This window comes from Asparagus officinalis, chromosome 2 (assembly GCF_001876935.1).
Source record: "Asparagus officinalis chromosome 2, Aspof.V1, whole genome shotgun sequence".
Classification (NCBI taxonomy): Eukaryota; Viridiplantae; Streptophyta; class Magnoliopsida; order Asparagales; family Asparagaceae; genus Asparagus; species Asparagus officinalis.
In genome coordinates, this window is record NC_033795.1 from 18,050,748 (window position 1) to 18,077,120 (window position 26,373).

The following is a 26,373-nucleotide window of genomic DNA, read 5'->3' on the forward strand; positions in this document are numbered from 1 at the left end:
TGTTAGCGTTTTCTGATGTGGGGGACGCTGCGGGGTGTTGTGTGCATAGAAGGAATTACTTTTCTGTAAATTTTGATTTCGATTGCAACTAGTTGGGAAGAAATACTACATACTAATTTTAATTTCTATCAAAAAAAAACATACTAATTTTAATTATCAGTTGCACTACTTTTCTATGATAGTAGGGGTGTTTTTTCCTTGGAAACCACCCTAAAAAATAGAGTCATTATATTTTATTTTCAATTTGTACTTAATTATTTTTTGAAGTGATCGTTTTTGTTCCCATCAACCATCTTCTAGTCAAATTTTCACTAAAAATCCAAAAATAAGCTTAAAATGCACATTTTAAGATATGTCAATTGTTTTCTAGCTAGACCTAAACATTAACAAAGTGAGTCATGTGCCTTTAATGTGAGTTCTAAAAAGTATTCTTGGGGTTTTAGTGAAAATTTTGATAGGATGTCGTTGAGTGGAACAAAAATCCACTGTGAAGATGATTTGCATAAAAATTGATGAAAATGAAAGGTGGTTTTTATATAATGACTATATGTTAGGCTAAATTTTACTAGGTTGCTGTTAAAAGTAGTACCTAATGTCTAGATTGGTAGTAAAATTACCTCCGGCGTCAACATAGTATTTATACTTACACAATGAGATAAATGTGCCCAAAAATAAAATTTCAAGCTATTTTTTCAAGTAATCACTTGCATGATCTACCACTTTGTGTTTAAGTGAGATTTATTATCACTTAAAAAAGCGGTAGTTAACCTCATTCAATCCGTTAGAAAGGAAATTTTCTCAGATTAGGGCAGAAAAGAGGAATTTTTAGTTTGGAGCTTTTGCTTTTAAATTGGGGATTCTACAATGCAGTTTTCTAGGAAAAGCCCTTAATAATGTGATGCTTGTGTTGAGAGTAGATCTCTCACTAGAGATCTTAATTCGGAATCCTCTCCACTATTAAAAAGAAGTAGTAGATGGACTACTATTTATCACAATCATTATTTATCTAGTAGGTCGATATGATTTTTTTTCTTTAAGTGTAAATTAGGAATGTGTACAATACGTGAGCTATATATGTGAGTGTCAGCTTTAGAATATATCACAATCATCCACTAAATAATCAATAGTTGAGATTAGAAGTAGTGACCTCTTCCTACTTTTTCAGGGAGAGGATCCAAATTCCTCTCACTAGAACCACATATCATGGCTAAAGATTCTTAATTCGTAACTCAATTTCTCAAATTGTTTTCAAACCAAATTAAATAGGGGTGTACTTGAAGCTAGCTAAATCAAAACTCTAATTCTAACGTACTGATGTTATCCCATAAATATTTGTATCATATATTAATAATCTATCAAACAAATCTGATTAGTCTTTTGTTCTAGAAGTATTTCCCAGCATCAGCAATTTTGTACGTACAGCTAGCTATAGAAATAGAATCAATACACAATTAATGTCTTTGGTAAATTTCTTCTTTTGACACTTTGTTATCTCTATTTTGGAAAATAATGTTGACATGAACTAGCTAGTAATTAAATGTGACTGTCGAATTTCTATCCTTGCAACAAAAACACATGGCAATTGATGAAGAATTCAGACACAGACGCAACATAATATTGTGCATCCCCAATAAAAAATGTTTGGTCACATCGCAGCACATTTTTTATTTATAAAATTAAAGAGACTTATATACATGTACAAACAATCGGTGTACATGAAAATTACCAAGAAACATGTGGCTTCGTGATCGAGCTGGATTTTCTTGGAAATTTTTTCACGAAAGAGGCATATATAATAAATGTAACAATGCAGTTTCTGGCTATTAAGTAGTTGAGCTCACATAAGCAAGCATTCTCACGTTTAACACGAGCTCAATAGAGGGCAAACCTAAAATAACAGTTATTGCAATTAGTAATTAGTAGATGATCGATCATATGCCAAAAGGAAAATCTATATATATATATACTTGATCATGTCTCTTCCTCATGATCACAAAGTACATTTACTCTTCATTTTAAAAAGCTAATTAATGTGATGAGTGTATTTTCATTTTAAACAGCTTGACTATAAAGAAGTAATCATGCTATGATAAATATACAGAAATTTAAGAGAACTTGATCACAATATTGTTCATTTTACTAAGGTGTTTAAATACAAAAGTAAATGTAAGGTTTTACCTAAGTAATGGGAGGCTAAAGTAAAACAAAATAAGATAATCTAACCTAAGCAATGTTGAACGATTCCCGTTTATATATAGGGGTTACAACTACTTAATCATCTCTCGCTACAAAGAATCCCACGAGTAAGGTCTTACACATACAAATTGTTTGTTCGTTCTCATCTCTCCCCTCTACATGTATTCTACTTTTTTTTCCCCCTTAAAAAATGTATATAATTGGTTTTATATACTATCTTTAATGTTCAGTTCAGCTCAATTATGTCAGATATATGAGCATAACATTTTCACGTACGCAGTCTCTTCAACCTTTGGAGCATATACCTGATCGAGTTAGTAGAAGTTACTTTCATTATGTTCCGTGACTGCTGTAAATTAAGAAGAGAATCAATATCTATATGAAAATTCCAAGTTAACTAGCTTAAACAAATTAAGGGGCTGCATGTATACATGTGACCGATAGAAAGGTTATACTCGTTCTTGGACCTTTGACGTACTCTCTATATATATTTTTTGAGAAAAACTAGCTCTAGATCTATGCTAAATATATATATATTCTGAAAGAGATGTTATGACTTTATGCATGAATAATAGACATTAACCATAAGCTTTGAGAACGTGCATGCTAATTAATCGCATAAAACCAATAAGTACTGGAAGAACTATAGGAGAAATCATCAATTAGCAATCTAAAGCAAAGAGATGAGCAGCAACAGAAGTTGAAGAATAAGTCGATCTGTCACTTTTTAAGGGGCATTTAAAACATTTCGTTCGCGCTTCTTTTACTCCTTCAAAGTCTCAAAGTCCATGCTAAAAGCCTAAAATGGACCGTATAATTATATTTTCAATTGTTCAACGCATGCAAAAATAACTTTGATTTTGTTTCGATCTAGTTCGTAAATTTTTTAATATGCCATAAGTTTTGCTGGGGATTTTCTTGCTTTGACTCGGCCAACATCAACCTATATATGTGGACTACATTATGTTATGACCAATTCCAACGTGGTGCTTTCACCGTCGGCCTCGTTTGTCTTTTTTAATTATAAGCCCAATTCATAGTACAAGCCCATTATAACATGTGATAAAGCTTAACCTTAGTTAAAAAAGAAAAAGAAAAACAAAATGCATAGACTAAAATAGCTTTTCTGTGAAAATCAAAGCAATGTCAACTAAACCAATTCTAATTTATAATAAAAGAAAATCTAATTTAAACAAGAAATGTATGACAGCTGTGGTAACTGGTAAAAATAACTACTCCTTTCTTTAAGTCTACTATATTACTCTATGGTCAATTTTCAAAACTCAATCAAGATTGATATTTCTACATTGTCAAAGGTAACTAAACCGAATAAGTACGAAAAATATAAGTGCATTCAGTTTCATGACATTTAAATATGCTCCAAATGAATATCAAACCTTAAATTATCGGATTTTGGAATTCGTGCATTGATCCAAAAATTAACATCTTTTAAATACACGTTTAATATTAGTGGTTTTTGCTTTTAGGCACAAAAATTGACCCATATTTATAATAAAACCCCACTAATTTTCATCTATATCCATACACCCATAATGTCAATACCCATTTACGTTTAAACCCATTTTCCATTGTATTTTGCATTTATAAATAAAAATTTTCAAAAATTTCTAAACTACCCTTAGCCTCTAAATCGAAACCGATTTCCCCAAATTCGGCCTTAGATCTCTCAAAAGGATCATTCTTGTCTGATTCCCTTAGCTGCCGACTTGCAGCTTCGTTCTCAAAGACTTTTCCTTTGTAACTTCGTCCGTAAAGATTTTTCGAACCCTGGTCTTTTTGTTTTTCGTTCTTCATCACCCCTCTCCCCTCTTCTTGCTTTGTCGCTCCATCCGCCATTCTTGCTTGGTTGAAGAAGTTAGGCATTTTTAATTAATGTTAGGATTGATAAATGTAGAGCAATTGGAGGAAAATGGTATCTTTCTTCATTGATATGATAGTCTATACATACAATGTAAAAAAATAGAACATTTTGTGCTATCCATCCCGATGTGCAACTAAACCAGTCTTTATATATACAATATTTAACAACCCTCCTCAAACTGTAGTTGGGTTGACCAATGTTAATTTGCTAAGGAGGAACAAATGCTGTTGAATGTTTTGAGTCTTAGTGAATAGGTCTGCTAGTTGAAGCTCAATATTTGCATAGGGAAGTGAGATTGTGCCAGCGAGAAAGTGATGACGACTGAAATGACGGTCTATCTCAATATGCTTCCGCTCAAGCAAGACGTGACTGTTTGCAATTTTAATTATGCTCATGTAATGAATGAGAGCCACCTTTGTGGAGTGGACTCACATCCCGAGGAGGAGTCATTGTAACCAAATAATCTCTGTGGTGGTGGATGTCATGGGGCAATATTCGGCTTCGACCCAAGAGCAAGAAAGGACATCTTGTTTCTTGGATTTCCAAGAGAGCAGAGAGCCACCTAGAAATATGTAGTTGTTGGTGGTAGATCGTCAGTCTGTAAGGTTGCCTACCCAGTCTGCATCACCATAGGCATGAAGAGTGAGTGATGGGGATGCTAAGAAGAATAGCACTTTGTTCGGAGTCTCATGAAGGTAGCATAGTACATGAAGTAGTGCAAATTGGTGGGAGGAGTGAGGGGCAGCAACAAACTGGCTGAGGACAAGGATAGTGTGAGAAATATCGAGTCTAGTGATGCTGAGATAGACCAGGCACCTTACATGATGTCGATATTGGGTGGCATTAGGTAGTGGATCACTATCATTTTGCTTTGAGCTTCACATTCAATTCAAGAGATGATTGAACTGGTTTAGAATCTATTACTCTTGCGTGGTTGACAATATTTGTGGTAAACTTGTGTTGAGATAGGTGGTAACCACACAGAGTTTGGGTGATCTCTAACCAAAGGAGGTAATGCATGTTGCCGAGGTTTTTCCATCTCAAACTTTTATTGAAGATGAGATTTAATTTTGGTGATGGTGGATGGGTCGTCATCAATGATGATCATGTCATCAGCATGGGATTGTGTCGTGTCCATCTTTGGAAAAAATGAACATGGATGGATCATTCTCACTAGGAAGGAACTTGACAGGTTGCATAACAAGTGTGAATCGGGCAAACCATGCTCAAGGTATGTGCTTGAGGCCATAGAGGGCTCGTCGTAGGTGATAGACGAGACCTTATGAGTGAGAGAGTTTAAGAGGTGTAGAAAGGTGGTTTTAACATCCATTTGATATAGAAGTCAATGTCTAGCAGCAACAACAATGAGTAATGTGCGAAAGGTAGTTATTTTAGTGATGAGAGCGAAGCTTTCCTTGTAGTCCTCTCCGTATTGCTATGTGAGGCCCCTGGCAACTAATCAAGCCTTATGTCGTTGGATGGTTCTGTCTCCTCTAGTTTTTATTTAATATGTTTACTTGTTGATGGGAGGCTTTCTCAGAGGAAGAGGAGTGAGATCCCATGTGTGAGTCTGTTGGAGAGACGTAAGTTCATCTACCATTGCCTATTGCTACTCAAGATATTTAACTACATCATGGTAAGAATTGGGTTCTACATAATCTAACATTATCATAATTATGGTGTGAAAGGCGGTGGAGATGAGGTTGGGATCACAATATTTAGATAGCTGTTGGTGATCTCATGGTAGGTATCTCAGCTCAAGAATAATTCCAGTGGTTTGTGGCTCAGGGGATGAGCTTGGTGGAGATGGATCTGTCACACTAGAGTGAAGTCGGGACTAGCTGCTTGCTCAGTGATAGCGCTATCTATTGGACTAAGTTCCTGAGTGGGAAATGTAGGTGGATTAGTGGTGATTGGTGTGTCTAGCTCAAGGAATATGAGGTCTGTGGGTGTGTTATGTGTTATGAAGATAATGTCGAGATTACAAGTGCACAATCAAGTTATAGTATAGGTAAAATATCGATCCTATAAGAAAGATATGTAGAAATTATTCTAATTTGAATTCTAGAGTTGTGTATGGACAAATAGGATTGAAAATGTAGAGATATAAAGCGTGTGTGATTATTTGCAAATAAAAAAACTAGAACAAGAGGGGAAAGAGAGTGAACAACTAGAAGGAAATAAACAATAAACAAAGAGAAAAAATAAAGAACAAAATTAAAAGAGAAAAAATTCAAGAAAAGTAAGATTCCAGAAGAGAGAAACTGAAGAAAGGAAAATCAAGATAAATAGTAGATGGAAGAAATCAAGTAGAGAAGATAGGAATCTAGAATTGAATCCACTAGTTTATTTCATTTAGGATTTATAAATTACTCTCTTTGTTATCATATTTTACTTTATATTTACTAAGTATAGACTATCAAAACACTAAAGGAAAGCATAATCTATCAAATTATTATCCAAGAAAAATCAACATTCATAAAAAAATAACAACTAGATATTAATTCTAGAACTTATAATCATAACTTATTAGACCACTCAATATAAGCATAGATTATTAAATTTTTTTCTACCAATTAGTTCTCTAGTTGATTATCCTAAAATGATTAATTTAAACACAAGAGTACAATCCATAAATTATAAAAAAATCAAACGAGTTTCATACAATTCTAGAATTTCTACAAGATTTAATTATTCATTTCACAAAATAAGAACATAAAAGAAGAAGAAAATAAATCCAAACTATAAAAAAATAAAAATTAACTAACAAAAATAAAAACAAGAACAAGAAAATAGAAATCTAAAATATGAGCATAAAGAAATTCTAACTAATAAAAATAAAAGAGCATAAAAGTAAACCTACATTATAAAAGAAAAAATACAAGAAAATAAATAAATAACAAAATAATAAAAGATCATGAAAATAAATTTACACTACAAGGCATAAAAATAAATCTACTCTACCAACGTAAAATTCTAAAATATGAATTTTAAAGATAATAAAATAGAAGAGAAAAATAAAAACCTGCATTGCAAGGAGTTGGCATGTTAAAGACAAATCTTCATCTTCATCAACAAATAAAATGAAATAAAATTGAAAAAGAGGAATAAAGTTTTTTATTAATGCAAATGTAAAAAGTTTACAATTTGGAAGATCTAATTGAAGGTCCTCCTCTCCAAAAAGAAGTTACTATAATTTTATACACTCTCAGACTCTCACTCTACCCTCTATTTATATATAACATGAATCTCTCATAATCCTTAGACTTGTCTTGACCCCCAAGTGACCCTCTCAACCCTTGAATTTGGCTTAGTCCCTAAATAACCCTCATAACTATAAGATCTCTCAAATTAATCTACAATATTAATTTAATAGCCGAGAGATGGGCTTGTGGGCTTCATTTCTATTGCACTTAATTTATTTAATACTCTTGGGCTTTTCTTGAATGCTTTTGGGCTTCTTAGGAGTTAGCTCGAGCTTCAAATAATTGAATATATATTACTTAAATTCATATTTCTTTTATAACATGCTATAGATGATGAGATTTCTCGAATTTGGTAACCTGGATGACTCCCTCTCATCAAAATAGGTAAGTTTTATATATAATATGTTAAATTCTGCTTTTTAGAGTGAGAGATAACGCCTTTTCTTTATGGTTGACCATCCTGAGCACGAATTTTACTTTATTTTTTTCTTTCTAGATATGAGTTAATGCTCAATTGCAGGCCAAGTTATTTATAAATACTAATGAAGAAGGTAATGAGTGATGAGATTTTGCTTCTAGACTTAGTCATGGGCTTTAGATTTAAAATTCTAAGCTTCATTAGAAAACTTTTGGGCTTGAGATAATCTTTATTTGAGCACTTATTTAATAATTCTCTATTATTTGTAAATTAAGATAAAAATATTATTAGTAGATATATTTATATAAATAAAATAGATAATAAATGTATAAAAGTATAATGAAATATAACGATTAGTGTGGCCCGAGGTAAATGCGCCAGCGGGAGCCGTAGAGCGTAGTAAGAGAGATGTTCAAAGAAAGTGACATGTGGGGAGATGCATAGATGATCAGATCGAGGGTCGTAGTAGCGATAGCCTTTGTGATGGAGACTATATCGAAGAAGACACAAAACCGAGTGGGGAGAGTTTATTGTGTTCTGAGGGTGAAAGTTAGACAAAGCATGTGCAATCGATAACCTAAAGATGAGAGTGGTTTGGTGGTAAGTGGTGTAGTTATTGGAAGGATGCACAATCTTTAAGAGTGGAGGAAGGAGTGCAATTGATGAGGTAAACGCTCGTGAGAAGGGCTTCTGACCAGAATTGAATGGGTACACATGTGGATAAGAGGAGAGATCTAGTTATTTCCAAGAGATGTTAGTGACGTCTTTCAGCTATGCCATTTTGTTGATGGGCACAAGGACGAGAAAATTAAGGGTATTTCTTGAGAGGCTCGAAATTCCGTGAAGCGACGAGATGTGTATTCCTCTCTAAGTCAGAGCATAGAGTTTTGATGTAAAGAATAGTTGAATGAGAACCATTATTGTGAAGTTTTTATAAATCCCATAATTGTCAGATTTATTTTTCATTAAGTAGAGCTATGTGAAGTAAGAGTGATCATTGATAACGATTATGTATTAGCTATTGTCACTGCAAAATGGATGTGGGGATGATCCCTATATACCAGTGTGAATTAATTCATAAGGTGCAGATGTGATTCTATTGCTATTTTGAAAAGGAAGAGCTAAGTGTTTTGCCAACAACTTGCAGCCAGTACAATGAGACAATACATTAGTTGGGAAGGTTCCTATTTTACCGGTTGAGGAGGGTAGATGAAGACGAGATAAAGATAGGTGGCCGAGGCGATGGTGCTAGAGATCACATGTGACTGTTTTGGATTCTTTTGAATTGTAATTAACACACATTACAATTAAAGAAATACAATAAAATGAATGAAAATTTTATTTTTTATAGGGTTCTTTTCTAAGTGCCAGTGGAGCGTCGATCTTGTACTCCGTTGACTCGTCAACTAAGACGATGGGTCTTTTTGCCGTTGATGATGATTGAATTGCTTAGAAGCTAGCTCAGTCTTCTCTTAGCAATATCTCTCAATGGAATCACAAATGTATGCCTTTGCATGCGTGTACGTATCTCTGCATCTGCACTTGTGTCTCTCTCTCTCTCTCTCTCGTGCCTGTGTTGTAGATGATTTCCTCTCCTTTTATAGGATAAAAGAGAGAGTTAATGGTCCCCTTAATTATGGATTAAGTGGTCATTAGAGTAGGAGTTAGTGGGAAGTGGTTATCCCCTAAAAATAGCTTTAAAATGACTATCTGGGTGAATTTTGAGGACTTGTCGAAGTTCGCTGAAGACGTGGGTGAATGTCGCTTTGAACGTGGGCGTGCCTTCTTCGAAAGTGGATGACTTGGTCCATGTAGGCAAAGTTCGTTAGCTAGGGAACTTCACCTCTGAGTTTGAATTTATCTCAGAATTTGACTCTAGGCTTGGCCGACTGATGTCGCCTTTTGACTTGATTTGAAGCGCGTTGCAGGGGTCGACTTATATCTGACTTGGTTGAGTTGAGTCGATATGAGTTGCTTGGCGATGTTCGCTTCAATCATCAGGTGACATTCGTTGCAGCTTGTTGTGGGCTTGACTTCGGGCCCATTCAAAGTATTTTAGCCCATGGGCATTCTTGTGGGCTTGACTTTAGGCCCATTCAAAGTGTTTAGCCCATGACGTTTACTTCTTAGATCCTTAGTGAAAACACATCTTGACCGTCTATAATGGTAGGTTTGGAGTTGAGAAGAGGAATGATAGAGACAGTGGGAGTGGGTAGGGTTAGTTTGTACATGAAAAAGAGCCCATCAAAATTACGGTCAGTCCTAACTATTTGTTCCGTGTGAGGATCTTGTATAACACAAGAGGAAGCAGTGAATGTGGCAACATAATTTTGTGAAGTAATTTGTGATACAGAGAGCATGTTCATTATAACATTGGGGACATGATGCACATTGGGGACTGTGAAGTGCGAGGGAATATTTAGTTGTCCAACAAGGGTCATGGGTAGTGATGCACCATCGACCGTGTGAACTATGTTGTAGGAGGAAGGGATGTTTGGTGTGGAGGTGTCTTTGTGAGGACGTCAGATGATGTGCGGCACTGTTTTCATCGAAAGTCATTTTCATTATCGATTCCATTAAAACTTAAATCGTTTACAGTGAATTATAATGAAAAATAAACAAATTATAACTTTCTTGGAAAATAACACAGAAATCGTTTATCGACTCCTATTTTGTGGGACTTTGCCTGTGCCGGTAGTGCTTTAGCTCGTGGACCACCAAATCACAGATTGTGAAGAGATTTGAGGATTCTTTCTTCGTTTACCGAAGTAAGAATTTAAAGCGAATATCTTATCGATGTAAGATGTTCACTCTTCTAAAGATCAAGTCAGAGCTTGGATCTCTAGGAATCACTAGAACCAGTTCTAAGGAATGAAGACTCTCTCCAATTCAACAAAAAGCTTAAGCTTCTTTGCTCCAATCTGCTCTCTATCCTTTGCTTCATGTCTAGAGAGGTATTTATAGGGATAAAGATGCACAACAGTGGAAATGGAGGCAAAATAACTGGTCAAGTATAGACTTTTTGGGCGCGTCAGTCTATGCTGCCGCGGCTATTGGCGCGTCAGTGTGGACTGGCGTGGCCAAAGAGACAGTTTCAGCCACGTTCCATCATGTTTGAAACCGTCCTCCCACGACTTTTAACCACTTTTTTCGTGGTTTAACTGCTTGTACACGTCAGCACATATTCTCTTTCTGATATGCTGCCACGTGGACCACCAAGAGATGTTAAAAACTATCAACAATTTACATAAAAGGCTAATGTACTATTTGCGCATCACACTTTGCTGCCGCACCTTTGGCGCTTCACCATAGGTTGCCGCGCCTTTGGCGCGTCACCATAGATTGTCGCGCCTATTCGTGTCGCCTGTCAGTGTATTTTGTCATATGCATGCACATTGTTCTCTTCTCAGTCTTGAGTTGTATTTGGATATCTATGAGCATTTTTTGATGCCTACAGGCACCCAAATCTAAAACCCATGAGTTTGCTTTTACACCTAAGTGGGTGGGGTATGAGGTAGTGGTCGGACCTGTAGTAGGTGATATGGTTAATGTGTGTAGTGCCTACAGTAGATTGGTGTATGGTAGTTTTATGGATGTGAATGGGGTCTATTGCTAGATGTGCATGGCACTTTTCCATGGAGTGTCCCCAGAGCTTATGTCACACCACAACTTGTGAGAGGAGTTGCAGCCAAATTGTTGTTGTCTGGCTGGCGGAGTTAAAGCACGCAAGTTAAAGTTTGATGGATTGGGAGATCACAATGGGAGTGGTGGACAGTAATTGGCATGGATAGACCTTGAGATAATGGGAGAAGTAGTTAGATGAAGGCATATCTCCTTAGCCTGTAACTCTGTAATGGCCGTCTCTTGATTGGGTCTAGGTGATCGGTAGATGAGTTAGCTGCGAACAAATTTGAAATCCAGTCCGGTATTCATTAGGAACTAGAAGAGACATTGCTAATCTCTACTATTGAAGTAGATGGCCCCGGATGCTAGATCGAGAAGAGGTGTGTCGAGGGCTATGAGTTCTTCCCAAATGTCAAAGATGTGGGTGTACAGCTTGTGGATGGAGAGATCGCTCTATGTGAATGTGGATATCTCCTGGTACAATTGGAACTCTTGAGCATCGTCTGCCTAAGTATATAATCATTTCAAATAGTCCTAGAGGGATATGGTAGAGTCAAATCATGCAAGCTAAATCTAAAGTTAGATGGATGGGGAGATGGATTGGACAATTGCCGCGATAGCTCGATCCTCAGTAAGGGTCCATATCATTAGGGTGGACTCATATGAGGAATGCGCAACTATATCCTTGGTAAGATCTCTAGTAGTAGGCGATCAAGTTAGGGATTTAGAGGTGCCGTCAATGTGTCCGTAGAGGCCATGGCTGTGAAGGATAAACTTTTAGAGAGTAGGACCATTGGAGGTAGTTCTCACCGTCAAGTTTAATGTCGATTGATTGTTAGTGGAAGTGCATTTCCTATGTTGTCATGTTTATGAGATAAGGTGTGATTTGTCAAAGAGAGCAAGGATACTTGAGTCGGTGTGAATGATAGACTTGTTAGACTTTTTAGACATGATTTTCAAAATAAATGGGGGTAAACTTCGGGTCTATAAGTTAAAATAAAATTCAAATTATGTTTAAAAGTAGATAGGCTTCGAAATCAGTGAAATTGCTCTTGTATTCTTATATTCCAAAATTATTTTGAAATTAGTCACTACAGTTAATAGAAACGTTATTACTTCCTCTAATTCTCGTAATTTTTTTATAAATAAATCTCTCTAGTTCTTGCTTCTACTTTTTATTGAAGGGAATAATTTCAAAATAACTTTTTAAGAATTAAGGAGCCTAATATCAATTTAATGATTTGAGAGATCAATTTCTAATTAACTTAAGCATTGTAGAAGTTAATAACAATTTTCATGATTTGAAGGATTAATTTCAAGCATGAAAGAATTAAAGAAATAATAAAATTAATAGAGATGCTATTAAGTTTCTAAATCTCACAATCTTCTTAAATTAATCAATGCAATTGTTGTTTCTCATTTTTATTGAAAAGAATAATTTCAAAATAACTTTTCAAGAATTAAGGAACTTAATAGCAATTGTAATAATTTAACGGATTAATTTCTAATCAACTCAAGAATTGTGAGGCTTAATAAAAATTTTCATGATTTGAGGGATTAATTTCGAGACATGAAAGATTTCAAGGGCTCATATTGAAAAGAATTTTTAAGTAAAGGTAAAAAAATAAATGGGAAAGTTTTGAGGGAATTGAACCTGTAACTTAGATTAATTTCTAATTAACCTAAGAATTGTAAGACTTAATGACAATTTTCATGAATTGAGGGACTAATTTCAAAACATGAAAAAAGATTTAAAGGACACATACTAAAAATAGTTTTTTACGTAACGATCATATACTTCTATTAAAAGCACGAGTTCGAGAAAATCTTTTCCTGGTCAATATTACCCTTCACTTTTTTGAATATTTTATTTAAATCTTAATCTATCATAATCATAATTATATCCTATCTTAATCCCACGTGAATTACTTATAGGTCAATAATTTTAAAAAATAAGATTAATAAGTTATATAAAATATTATAACAACAATAAAGAATCCAAAAAGTTTTAAAAATTGCACAAAATACTCTCAAATATTCAAAATTACACAAAAAACCATCACATGTCAAAACTTAAAATAACAAACATGAAATTTAAAAATGAACAATATCCTTTGAAGAATTTAACATTTGTAATTAACACCCTCAATATTTTATAAATTATAGAAACACCCTTAAAAGTTTAAATAATAATAAAAAAACCTAAAAACTTACAAACGACATAAATGAATTATAGAGATTATTATCTGACTTTAACATAGATTCCCCTTTCCCCACCGTAAAAAGCTCGTAGTCGCATCAATTAAGCCTCAGGGATGATAAAGAAAGATAATACTATGTAAACACCAATGAGTTTAAACGATAATAAAAAGGTAAAAAAATAATAAGTAGCTAACATACTATAATACTTGAATTATTGTCAAAAAACTAAAAAGTTTCAAAAATTGCACAAAACACCTTCAATAATTTAAAATTATGCAAAACAACTTGACTTATCAAAAACTTAAAACAACAAACATAAAATCTAGAAATTATTAGTAGTCCCCTAAAATTTAAAATTTGTAATTAGAACCTTCAAAGTTTTAAAAATTATAGAAACACCCTCAAAAGTTCAAAATTATAAAAAAATAATAAAATTTGAAAAATATACTGATAGATTAAAATTTAATATTATTTTCTAAATAAAAGTAATTACATATAATTTCACTCATTAGTTAGAGTATCAAAAATACGGAGGTAGCATTAATTGATAGAAGACTAAGTCACTTAAAATTGATAAAAGACTATAATATAATAGCTTAATATTAATTGATTGTATTTAAAATATTTTTATATACTTATTTTTTGGATGCTTTTATCATATAAAATTATACTAGAGTTAGCATTAATATTTAGTTTATGGTTTTCAATGAAGTCTATCAATGATTTGGAATAAATCCAGGTTCCCTTTTGTGCCATTTTAGCCACTTCTAATCCTCTTGCTATTATAATGCTATTTTTTCAAGTATTTTTTACTTTTGCAACACCATACTTCCTTGAGTAAATCTTCATTTCATGTCGATCCAAAGAACATAAATATTTAAATTGGCTTCACATTGGTTTCGTATGAATTCAAATATTATCAACATGAAACTTAGAATTGGGTGTAGCCCATTCAAACAAACATTGAAAAAGATAGATAATCACAATATTAAATTTTAGAGACATAAGTAAGCAAAAACTATCAACAAATTTAGTAAAAAAATAAACTAAAATTAAATAATTATGATATTTAACCACGTGCAATGCATATGCATAAAAACTAGTAAAAATAAGAGATTAATGGTTATCCTTGTCATAGAAAGGGATTTCCTCCTTGACCCCTATGTGGAACAATCCCTACCATCCTCATAAAGTAGAAGAGAGAGTGCGAGTTGGTGGGAATTTGTACATACTTTATGAAGATGGTGGGAATTGTGCCACATAGGCGACAAGGAGGAAAATCCCCTCCTATGATAAGGATACCCATTAATCTCAAAAAATAAGTGGGTAAGTTTGAGAAAATCGAACATGCAACCTAGTGAATTCATAGGGGAGGTTTGCATCAATTGAGATACATGACAATTATAGATGTTTAATTATATATATATTTAATTATTTTAGTGTAGTTATGAAAAGACTTCATACAGTCTCAATAATTTTAATATACTAGGTTTTATGCACGTGCAATGCACGTGGTCAAATATCATGATTAAGTATATTTGGTTTATTTCCTTACTAAAACTTGTTCCTCGATTCTACTTTGATGATTTTTGCTTACTTATATCTCTAAACTTTAGCATTATGATTATTCATTTTCTTTAATATTTGTTTAAATGAACTACACCCAATTTAAATTTTTATATTGATAATTGAATTGACAGAAAATAAACGTAATTCGAAATCAATTTGAATTATCATGTCATTAAGACCAACATGAAACCAGGCATGACCTGAGAAAATATAACATTGTAAAAGTGAAAAACACTTTTAAAAATAGCATTCTAAAAGGAAAATGAATAATTAAAGCTCATAAGACAATATGATTAGTTAAAAGTGGGCTAAAATGACACAAAAGATAATATGGAGCTTGTTCCTAATCCTTGATAGACTTTAAAAAAATTTAAAATAAAGATTAAAACTAAACCTAGTATACTTTTATATAATGAAAACATCCACATAAACATATAAAACTACTAAAAAAGTTTATGAAAATCCCTTCAAAAAATTCCTAATTTACTCCAAATAAACATTTTCTATAAAATATTCAGAAAATAGTGCTTTCATTCCTTCTGTTTTATTTTTTATTGAGAAGTTATTAATCCTTCTCCACATATATCTTTTTTGATAAAATTAGACTACTTTTAGATGCCTAAAAAGATAGTAAAACCTTAAAATAAAAGTTAAATTTATATATCTTAATGAAAGAATATCAAACAACTACTCTTTTTTTATGTTTTGAAATTTTAGTTGTTTTTTATGATTTTGAATTTTTAAGGGCGTGTTTTGCAAATTTTGAAACTTTGAGAGTGTTTTTCAAAAAATTTAAATTTTAAGTTGAGTGCTTATAATTTTCATGTTTCATGTGTTGATAGTAAGTTTTTTAATGTTAGAATATTACTTGCAACTCTGAATTTTGAGGGTATTTGTTGTAATTATTAAAACTTTAGATTGTTTGTTGCAAAATTTAAATTTTTAGTGGTCTGCTGATAATTTTGAAATTTGATATGTATTGGTTATAAGTTATTACATTTTAGGGTTTTGTGTGTTTTTTAATTTTAGAAGGAGTTTTGGAATTTTTATAACTTTGAGGTTATTTTTTTATAAATTTTAGTTTTTTAGTGTCTGATAGTAATTCCTTGAATTCGTCTTTGTTGTTAGTAAGTTGTGAAATTTTAGAATTTTATAGTGCTTTTTTATTATTTAAACTTTTGAGGGTGTTTTTATAGTTTTTAAAATATTGAGGGTTTTATGTTTGTTATTTTAAGTTTTGAAACGTCTGGATATTTTATGTAATTTAATACTTTTAAGGGTGTTTTGTGAAATTTTTAAAACTTTTTAGGGGTTTTTTACAATCTTCATATATTATAGCTTATTAATTTTTAAATTATTAATCTGTAAGTAGTTCACATAGGATTAGGATATGATATAATTATGATTATAATAAATTAAATTTAAATAAAATATTCAAATAGTCAAGGTAATATTGACCATGAAAAGATTTTTTCGAACTCGTATAATTTTGAGATTTGATATATATTGGTTATAAGTTATTAAATTTTAGGGTTTTCTATGTTTTTTAATTTTTGAAGGAGTTTTTTCGGAATATTTATAACTTTTAGGTTATTTTTTACAAATTTTAGTTTTTTAGTGACTGATAGTAATTCCACGAATTCGTCTTTGTTGTTCGTAAGTTTTGAAATTTCAGAATTTTATAGTACATTGTTATTATTTGAACTTTTGAGGGTGTTTTTATAGTTTTTAAAATATTAAGGGTTTCATGTTTGTTGTTTTAAGTTTTGAAACGTTTAGATGTTTTGTGTAATTTTATACTTTTAAGGGTGTTTTATGTAATTTTTTGAAACTTTTTGGGGTTTTTTTAATCTTCATATATTATAGCTTATTAATCTTGAAATTATTGACCTGTAAGTAGTTCACATAGTATTAGGATAGGATATAATTATGATTATAATAAATTAAAATTTAAATAAAATAGTCAAATAGTCAAGGGTAATATTGACTATAGAAAGATTTTTTCGAACTCGTACTTTTAAAGGGAGTACGATTTAAATTATTGACATGTAAGTAGTTCACATAGGATTAGGATGAGATATAATTATGATGATAATAAATTAAAATTAAATAAAATATTCAAATAGTTAAGGGTAATATTGACCATAAATAGATTTTCCTGAACTCGTATTTTTACGGTGAGTGGATGAATGGTCAAAACACGACGGGTTCACCCTAAAATTGGTGTGTTTGGATTTAAGAACGTGTAGATCAAGTTTAATGGAGCGAATCACAAAAAAATAAAAAAAGAATGATGTGATTTTAGACCGTGTCCTTAGGTGGGAATCTAATGTGTCACATTAGGAAAACATTTCCCTATATGGGTAATGTTTTCCTAAGGTGATACCTTAGATTCCCACCTAAGGACACGGTGTAAAATCACATCATTCCCTTTTTTTTTTGCGATCCGCTCCGTTGAACTTGATCTACACGTTCTTAAACCCAAACACATCAATTTTGGGGTGAACCCGTCATGTGCAAAAAGTTCTATTCATTTGAAACCGTTAAAATTACGGTGAGTGGATGAATGGTCAAAACACGACGGGTTCACCCTAAAATTGGTGTGTTTGGATTTAAGAACGTGTAGATCAAGTTTAACGGAGCGAATCACAAAAAAAAAAGAATGATGTGATTTTAGACCGTGTCCTTAGGTGGGAATCTAATGTGTCACCTTAGGAAAACATTTCCCTATATGGGTAATGTTTTCCTAAGGTGATACCTTAGATTCTCACCTAAGGACGCGGTCTAAAATCACATCATTCCCTATTTTTTTTTGCGATCCGCTCCGTTGAACTTGATCTACACGTTCTTAAACCCAAACACATCAATTTTGGGGTGAACCCGTCATGTTTTGACCATTCGTTGAGCCGTGCAAAAAGTTCTATTCATTTGAAACTGTTAAAATTACGGTGAGTGGATGAATGGTCAAAACACGACGGGTTCACCCTAAAATTGGTGTGTTTGGATTTAAGAACGTGTAGATCAAGTTTAACGGAGCGAATCACAAAAAAAATAAAAAAGAATGATGTGATTTTAGACCGTGTCCTTAGGTGGGAATCTAATGTGTCACCTTAGGAAAACATTTCCATATATGGGTAATGTTTTCCTAAGGTGATACCTTAGATTCCCGCCTAAGGACGCGTTCTAAAATCACATCATTCCCTAATTTTTTTTTGCGATCCGCTCCGTTGAACTTGATCTACACGTTCTTAAACCCAAACACATCAATTTTGGGGTGAATCCGTCATGTTTTGACCCTTCGTTGAGCCGTGCAAAAAGTTCTATTCATTTGAAACCGTTAAAATTACGGTGAGTGGATGAATGGTCAAAACACGACGGGTTCACCCTAAAATTGGTGTGTTTGGATTTAAGAACGTGTAGATCAAGTTTAACGGAGCGAATCACAAAAAAATAAAAAAAGAATAATTTGATTTTAGACCGTGTCCTTAGGTGAGAATCTAATGTGTCACCTTAGGAAAACATTTCCCTATATGGGTAATGTTTTTCCTAAGGTGATACCTTAGATTCCCACCTAAGTACGCGGTCTAAAATCACATCATTCCCTTTTTTTTTTTGCGATCTGCTCCGTTGAACTTGATCTACACGTTTTTAAACCCAAACACTTAGACCGTGTCCTTAGGTGGTAATCTAATGTGTCACCTTAGGAAAACATTTATATATATTTTTTTTTTTTGCGATCTGCTCCGTTGAACTTGATCTACACGTTTTTAAACCCAAACACTTAGACCGTGTCCTTAGGTGGTAATCTAATGTGTCACCTTAGGAAAACATTTATATATAATTATAAATTGATTTACAGTACCTCATAGTAACAAATACCTCACACTTCAAAGTATTATCTTGAGTGAACCCTTTAAATAAAACTCCATTATTACACAAAAAGTTTATATTGACCTTTAATGTGCATAGTTAATTTGAGAGCAATTAAGTGCAAAGGTACACATTTAAAAAAGCGACGTATACAAGAAGTACTAAAACAATTGATCCCAAAATCTTAGCACAAATGGTAAATGATCCTTAGAGTTACTCAATTTAAACAACTTTATACCAGATCTTCATTTCAAAGATAAATAGGACGAGTTAATTTCTGACACACCCTCTGTACAGTATTTGTTGGGCACTTATTATTTCTAATTTTTTTATTAGCAATTACATTCTCTAATGTCAAACATAGTCTCTCTTTGTTATGTGTTCTTGTTTAGTGTCCAACATTTTTAAGAGAATTGCAGATCTCGTTGCAAACACATTGAAATATCAGGAGATCTGTGTGTAATGTATCAATGTCTTGTGAAATCCACATAATGATAATGGGGATCTATAACTCATATATCTATAATTAACTATAAAAGGAAAAAATAAAGTGGAATTGCATGCACAAGAAATTAAGGAGTGGAAAAAGTGGACACCAAGATTCTCACATCCAAGTGCAGATGTGAAGTTGGTGGTGGGTGACAGAAAGAGAAGTGAGCACGCATAGCTTCAAGCATGAACTGTATGCAAGAAAACCATGAGTGCTCACTCTCTTCTGTCAACCTCCATTAAGCCCATCTCCTCTGAAATTAACCCTTACTCTCCCTTATGCATAATGTTTCTAGCCTCTCTCTATATCTCCAAGCACTGAAGATGAGTAGTTGTCATGAAAATGAGAAGGCCTAAATAGGGTTTTATAGGAGGTGGGAGATCACTACATATGTGGTTAATGCTGTGTGATGGGATGGAATAACTGGCTAGTGGCTCTCCATTGGTCACGTCTCAAATCAAATAAAAAATTTTAACCTCCTTGTTGGACATTTCAATGCACCTCGTAATTCTAAATCCTATTCCCTCCACTGCCCACCTTCTCTCTAACCCAATCATCTTGCACTTCCCTCTCTATCCTGAAAAACTATGTTGATTGATTACATACTCTTTTCTTGATAACCATAATAAGAATCTTCATCACTATAGTCATGATTAAATCTCAATCTCTCTCTCTCTCTCTCTCTATATATATATATAGAGAAATATAAAGAACCTTGGTACCAAGTTTTTTCATTGAACTTGGTAGTGAGGTGATCAAATCTGACCCCTACATCACATCTCGAAGATGAAGCTTTTTTTTTGGAGTAAGTGAATAGTGATTGAGGCTCTCTCTTCAAGGCGTGATGTAGGGACTAGATCTTGCCATCTCATTACCAAGTTCAATAGAGAAACTTGGTACCAATGTTCTCTATATTTCTCATATATATATATAGAGAAATCTTCGGCTGCGAACAAGTTTTCGCACAGTAACGTGCGAAATTCACTTTGGTCCGTTGGATGTAAATGTAACGTTCCCCTCCGTTGGATGTAAATGCATCGTTCCCCAGGCGGTTTGCTTTCCCAAAACCCCCCCTCCGTGCTCTCTTCTCCCTCTCTCTCTAACAATCGGATTCACGCTCATCTCTCTCTCCGTCGAGCTCCTCTCTCTCTCCGTCGAAGACCCCCGCGTCGCCGTCGAAGAGACCGTCGACCGACAACTCCTCCTCCGCCGTGGTCCTCCTTCAGCCGTCGATCTCGACCTCAACCTCCTACAGTCATCTCTCTCTCCGTCGAGCTCCTCTCTCTCTCCGTCGAAGACCCCCGCGTCGCCGTCGAAGAGACCGTCGACCGACAACTCCTCCTCCGCCGTGGTCCTCCTTCAGCCGTCGATCTCGACCTCAACCTCCTACAGCCGAAGATCTCTCCGTCGAGCTCCTCTCTCTCTCCGTCGAAGACCCCTGCATCGCCGTCGAAGAGACCGTCGACCGACGTCTCTCAGGTACCACCTCTTTCCATTTTCCTCTTTTTTTAAGGTTTTCATGCCTTCAATTTATTTTTCAGATCCTTATCCTCTAATTAACTTATTTGAAAATGTAGAGCTTAATGTAATATTATATCAAAGATGAATCAGTTCCATCTGAATTAGAATCAAGTGAATTTGATGTGTTTTTATAAAGCTATTGTGATCCCTCCATGATTAGAAGAACTAGTAGTTGTAGAGATCTTCGACATCTACCTGTTATTGGCTGCGAACAGTTCTCGTCTCAGTGATTTCAGATACTAATTCTCTGTTAGGTGTGAGAAATTTGTGATGGGGTACATGAAAAAGAAGATTTTGTAAGACATAGGCAGTGACAAAAAATGTTTTTATGTGATGGTGTCGATTTGCAAACTTACAAGAATTTTATTATTAAATGTAATTATTTGCACCCATTACATAAATCAAATGGGTTGGAGCTAAAAACATTCTGACTCCAGATACTTATAAAACTGATGTGGAATTGTATTTTGGAACTTGAAAGCAAATCTAAAAACATTCTGACTCCAGATACTTATAAAACTGATGTGGAATTGTATTTTGGAACTTGAAAGCAAATGACATTTGATTTATGCTCCAGATACTTATAAAACTGATGTGGAATTGTATTTTGGAACTTGAAAGCAAATGACATTTGATTTATTCATTTAGCCTGCCCTCGGTCAATTGTTTGATCATGAAGTAATGTAGATTCCCAATATTAGCATTCATGTTCAGTTTATTAGGTTCAACCAATAACAACATTTGGGCTTGCTCCAAAATTTCAATGGAAATTGGTATAGATGGGCAAAATAATACTGAAACCTCCATCTTATTTAATTTGAAATGTAAAAGCTTGGCCTTGTCATGTATTTGTTTTAATTAGTTTGGTGATGGCGGTCGTGTTGATCGAGTATCTGTTTATGCTTTGATCTTTTTAACTCTCTGTATCTGTAGTTGTGGATAATGGAGTCATCTTCAAGCACTCATCGTGGATTGATGTGCTATTGTGGAAGGAGGGCTATACTCTCCAGATCTGGAACTAAGACGAACCCTGGTCGATTGTTTTTAGGATGTGCTAATTGGAAAGTGAATAATTGTGGATTCTTCAAATGGGTGTCTGATGAAGAGGAGTTTGAAGGTTCAAAGGCAGGGCTTGTTCAGACGAAGCAGTCGAGCGTGATGTCGCAAGTTTCAAGTGCCGTGTCAATTGGAGAAATGCGGGAAAGGAGAAAGATTGAAATTGATATTATGGATTTGTTGAAGCTTGCTGTATTTGTTCTTTTAATTGGTATTTTTCTTGGATTTGTATGTGGTATTTTTATTGGATTTGTGCTAAGTAGGGTGAACTAATGTATTATTGGATGAGTAAGATTTGTATTTGAGTAATACTTGCCTGTTGCCTGTTGTGATTATCCAAGGTTTACTTCATGGCCCTTTAGTGAATACTTGCATATAGTAACATGTCGGAGGAGGTTCAGGATGCTATTTCTAATGTATTATGAAGTTTGTTTGAGCATCTTGTGATTGTTTGAGCATCAATGCAACATATGCAACCTAAACAGATCTTTCCCATTCATAGACACTATCACAAAACAGGCATCTTGAGATTGTTTGAGCATCAATGCCTGTTGTCTGACGAACCCCGTTTAAGCATATTGTATCAATAATTCAGTTCATGGACACTATCACAAAGCATCCAAAACATTCCAATTGATATCAGATATAGAATTCCTACAGGAAAAGTGGTTTCATTAATTGGACAGAAAATGAACAGAAAACAAACGAGTACCTTTGAGACAAATTCTCGTTATGATTCAAGAGATTTCAACAGCATTGTGTGTAAAAATGAAGGTTGAGACAACTAGACCTGTTTAATCTCAGCGTCTATGAACCTATTTCAATAGGAAGTGTTCAACATCACTCATGTTAAGACAACTAGACCTGTTTAATCTCAGCGACACGCCAAGCACAAATCGCTGAAACAACCGACATATGACGTTACAAATGATTAAAGATACAAAAACACAAAGCTGTAATCCACCTAACGGTCCAGCAAAAACACAGAGCTGTAATCTCAGCATACACATATTAGTTCACTATCTGCAAGCAAAGACCTTTGACCTCTTTTGATAAGTATGTAATCCACCTAACGGTCCAGCCCCTGTAAGCCAAAAAGACAGAGCTGTAAACAAAGTGCTGCTTATTTTGGAACAACATAAACAATAAGCTTTTCAAATTAGATTATATAGTGACATAGTTGAGACTTGACATAGTAAGCAAAAAAGAAATTAAAAGGCGTGTAGGATTTCTGTGTGTAATGAGATTAAAAATAAATCAACTAAAACTCCACATTATTATAAACGTTTAGAGCCATGACAACAACAGAAACAATACTTCCCTAGCTACATTTTACCAGCATATCAGAACTCTTAACGCTGTGAAATCTAATGACTAACAAGAGAAAAGAGCCAAGGTAATAACAGCAATCTGCTGAAAGCCAAGCATGCATCAAATTAAACAAACCAAGGAACGCAAGGTGGACGACCTGTTTAATTTCATAGATTTGCTCTGCCAACCTTGATCAAACTTCACTCAATAGTGAGAACTCCATCTGTATTAAAAAAATTAAAAATCAAAGTGCTTCATCACATTAAAAAAATCACATTATATAAAAAAATGGCAATGTACAAGTTATTACGTATGTATTAACCATTACCTTGCTCTGCCAAAAGTCATTCCTATTTTTGGTTTTAAGTGCTCATCAACAATTGGCACAACTAAGTTATCCAACTGAGAGATTTGTTCATCAACAACATGGGAGCAACCATCTTCAGTTTCCATTGGATTGATGTAAATAAGCCTATAGAAACAAAAATACATTTATATTCAGGATTCTACAACATCAATATGCATAATTTATATTTAGAAAAAAAATACATATATTGAGTCTATCAAATTTTCAGCCCCCATTTATATTTAGAAAAAAAATACATATATTTAGAAAATTTTGAGAGTTTCTTCTCTGTTCGTTCAATCTCTACATTTTCAAATAAGTTAATTAGAGGATAAGGATCTGAAAAATAAATTGAAGGCATGAAAACCTTAAAAAAAAGAGGAAAATGGAAAGAGGTGGTACCTGAGAGACGTCGGTCGACGGTCTCTTCGACGGCGACGCGGGGGTCTTCGACGAAGAGAGAGAGAGGAGCTCGACGGAGAGATCTTCGGCTGTAGGAGGTTGAGGTCGAGATCGACGGCTGAAGGAGGACCACGGCGGAGGAGGAGTTGTCGGTCGACGGTCTCTTCGACGGCGACGCGGGGGTCTTCGACGGAGAGAGAGAGGAGCTCGACGGAGAGAGAGATGAGCGTGAATCCGATTGTTAGAGAGAGAGGGAGAAGAGAGCACGGAGGGGGGGTTTTGGGAAAGCAAACCGCCTGGGGAACGATGCATTTACATCCAACGGAGGGGAACGTTACATTTACATCCAACGGACCAAAGTGAATTTCGCACGTTACTGTGCGAAAACTTGTTCGCAGCCGAAGATTTCTCTATATATATATATGAGAAATATAGAGAACATTGGTACCAAGTTTCTCTATTGAACTTGGTAATGAGATGGCAAGATCTAGTCCCTACATCACGCCTTGAAGAGAGAGCCTCAATCACTATTCACTTACTCCAAAAAAAAAGCTTCATCTTCGAGATGTGATGTAGGGGTCAGATTTGATCACCTCACTACCAAGTTCAATGAAAAAACTTGGTACCAAGGTTCTTTATATTTCTCTATATATATATATAGAGAGAGAGAGAGAGAGAGATTGAGATTTAATCATGACTATAGTGATGAAGATTCTTATTATGGTTATCAAGAAAAGAGTATGTCTACTAGTCACATCGATGTGAGGCTCACATGCCATACACTTGCAGCGCAGGAATTTTCCTACGCTGCCAGCTCACCTCCCGTTTTCTCTCTCTCTTTATATATATATATAAACTTCTCCGGATAAGTGGGCCCCCTTTGATTACCCTTTTACCAACCCACCAGCCTGATAGTTGCAGTACAGGTAACGCGACGTGTAACTAAGGCAAATGGGCCCACCAAGTTTGTAGTATAAGGGAACTGAGGCCCATTAAATCATATTATTACAACCCTCTGATTTAAAATTAACGGCCGAGATATTTTCCCAATTGGCTTTCGCCATTGTACTACGAGCAAGGAGCTGTACGATCAAAGGGCAACTTATCATTTACGTAAAGACGACGCGCTTGGGCGCACGATAGCCTCTAGAATCTTCCATTAAAAATACCAAACTCCAAAGATTTTCTCTATTTAAATCCTTAGATTTAATTTGAGATTTCAATTTCTGATTGCGTGGAACTCGATTTTGGGTTCCTATTCGCGATGGCCGAGGTAATCTTCGACAAAACGATTCTCCTTGGCTTTTGTATGAATGGAAATCCTAATTCTTATACGGCTGGTTGAATTTTTTGTCAATTATTTTATTATTAAAAAAAGGCGTTTTTCTATTAATTGCTGTAACTTTGATTTACTTTGAAACAGGAAAATGAGAAAGTGCTAATATTGAGTTATTGATTGATGTGATTCTTGCATCTTTTCTTATATTATATTGTCATATAGAAAGATATTGGTTATGGAGACGGTTGACAGGGAGATTACTGTTGATGGTAGGCAAGAGATTTTGCTAGTTATATAGGTTAATCAAAGGGGTAGGATCATGATGCTAGAGTTCTATAATCCTTATCTTTGTTCGCTTAAAAGAGGATCCTCTACTAATTATTAATTTGAGCTCAAGAAATTGCGTGAAACCAGAGAATAGTTTAAGTTTCAAAGGCTTTGATTTGAATAATGGAAATGATTTATACTTCAATATCATACTGTTTGTTATACAAACTGATACTATTAAAGGTATAGGCCTAGATGGTTAGGAGAGTTCGTAGTTGGTTTTAACCGAAGCCTCATAGAAGAGAGGGCTAGAAATTATATCGTACTTGTGATGCCCTCACTCATTTAGTCCCAAATCGGGAATTAACAAAAATATTAATGTGTCTAAATAGTAATACTTGGGAAACACATGTAATATTGTCTAGTCATTTTTGGTGGTAGTTCGAGTCAAACAACGTGTTGCACTTAGTGAATCCTATGACTTACATCGCATCAAAGGGCTCGTGGGTCCAGGTCTTGACAGTGCTGTTTTACCTTTTTGTTTTTTGGAAATGGGTTGTTCCTTAATTGCGTTGTAGTTCAATAATGTAAAGTAAGATAAGCCAAACAGGTTTCAAGAACACGTGAGAATAGGCTCATAGAAGATAGGGCTAGAAATTATATCGTTCTATTTTACCTTATGCTCTTTAGAATTGCGTTGTTCAAGCACTGTTGTAAATAGCAGCCGATAGCGG

General features: G+C 34.3%; 2 protein-coding genes across 2 annotated transcripts in view; both read left to right on the forward strand.

The window, feature by feature from the left end:
- The window catches only part of LOC109830896 (cytochrome P450 94C1-like), a 26,762-nt gene extending 4,366 nt beyond the window's left edge, over positions 1-22,396 (forward strand). The window contains exons 6-7 of the mRNA XM_020398253.1: positions 21,912-22,262; positions 22,376-22,396. Coding sequence (XP_020253842.1) covers positions 21,912-22,262; positions 22,376-22,396 — 372 coding nt within the window. The remainder of the gene's footprint in view (positions 1-21,911; positions 22,263-22,375) is intronic.
- Positions 25,212-26,373, forward strand: part of LOC109830429 (copper transport protein ATX1-like) — a 5,881-nt gene continuing 4,719 nt past the window's right edge. Inside the window, exon 1 of the mRNA XM_020397681.1 lies at positions 25,212-25,366. Within this exon, the coding sequence (XP_020253270.1) occupies positions 25,358-25,366 (9 nt within the window). The 5' untranslated portion in view covers positions 25,212-25,357. The remainder of the gene's footprint in view (positions 25,367-26,373) is intronic.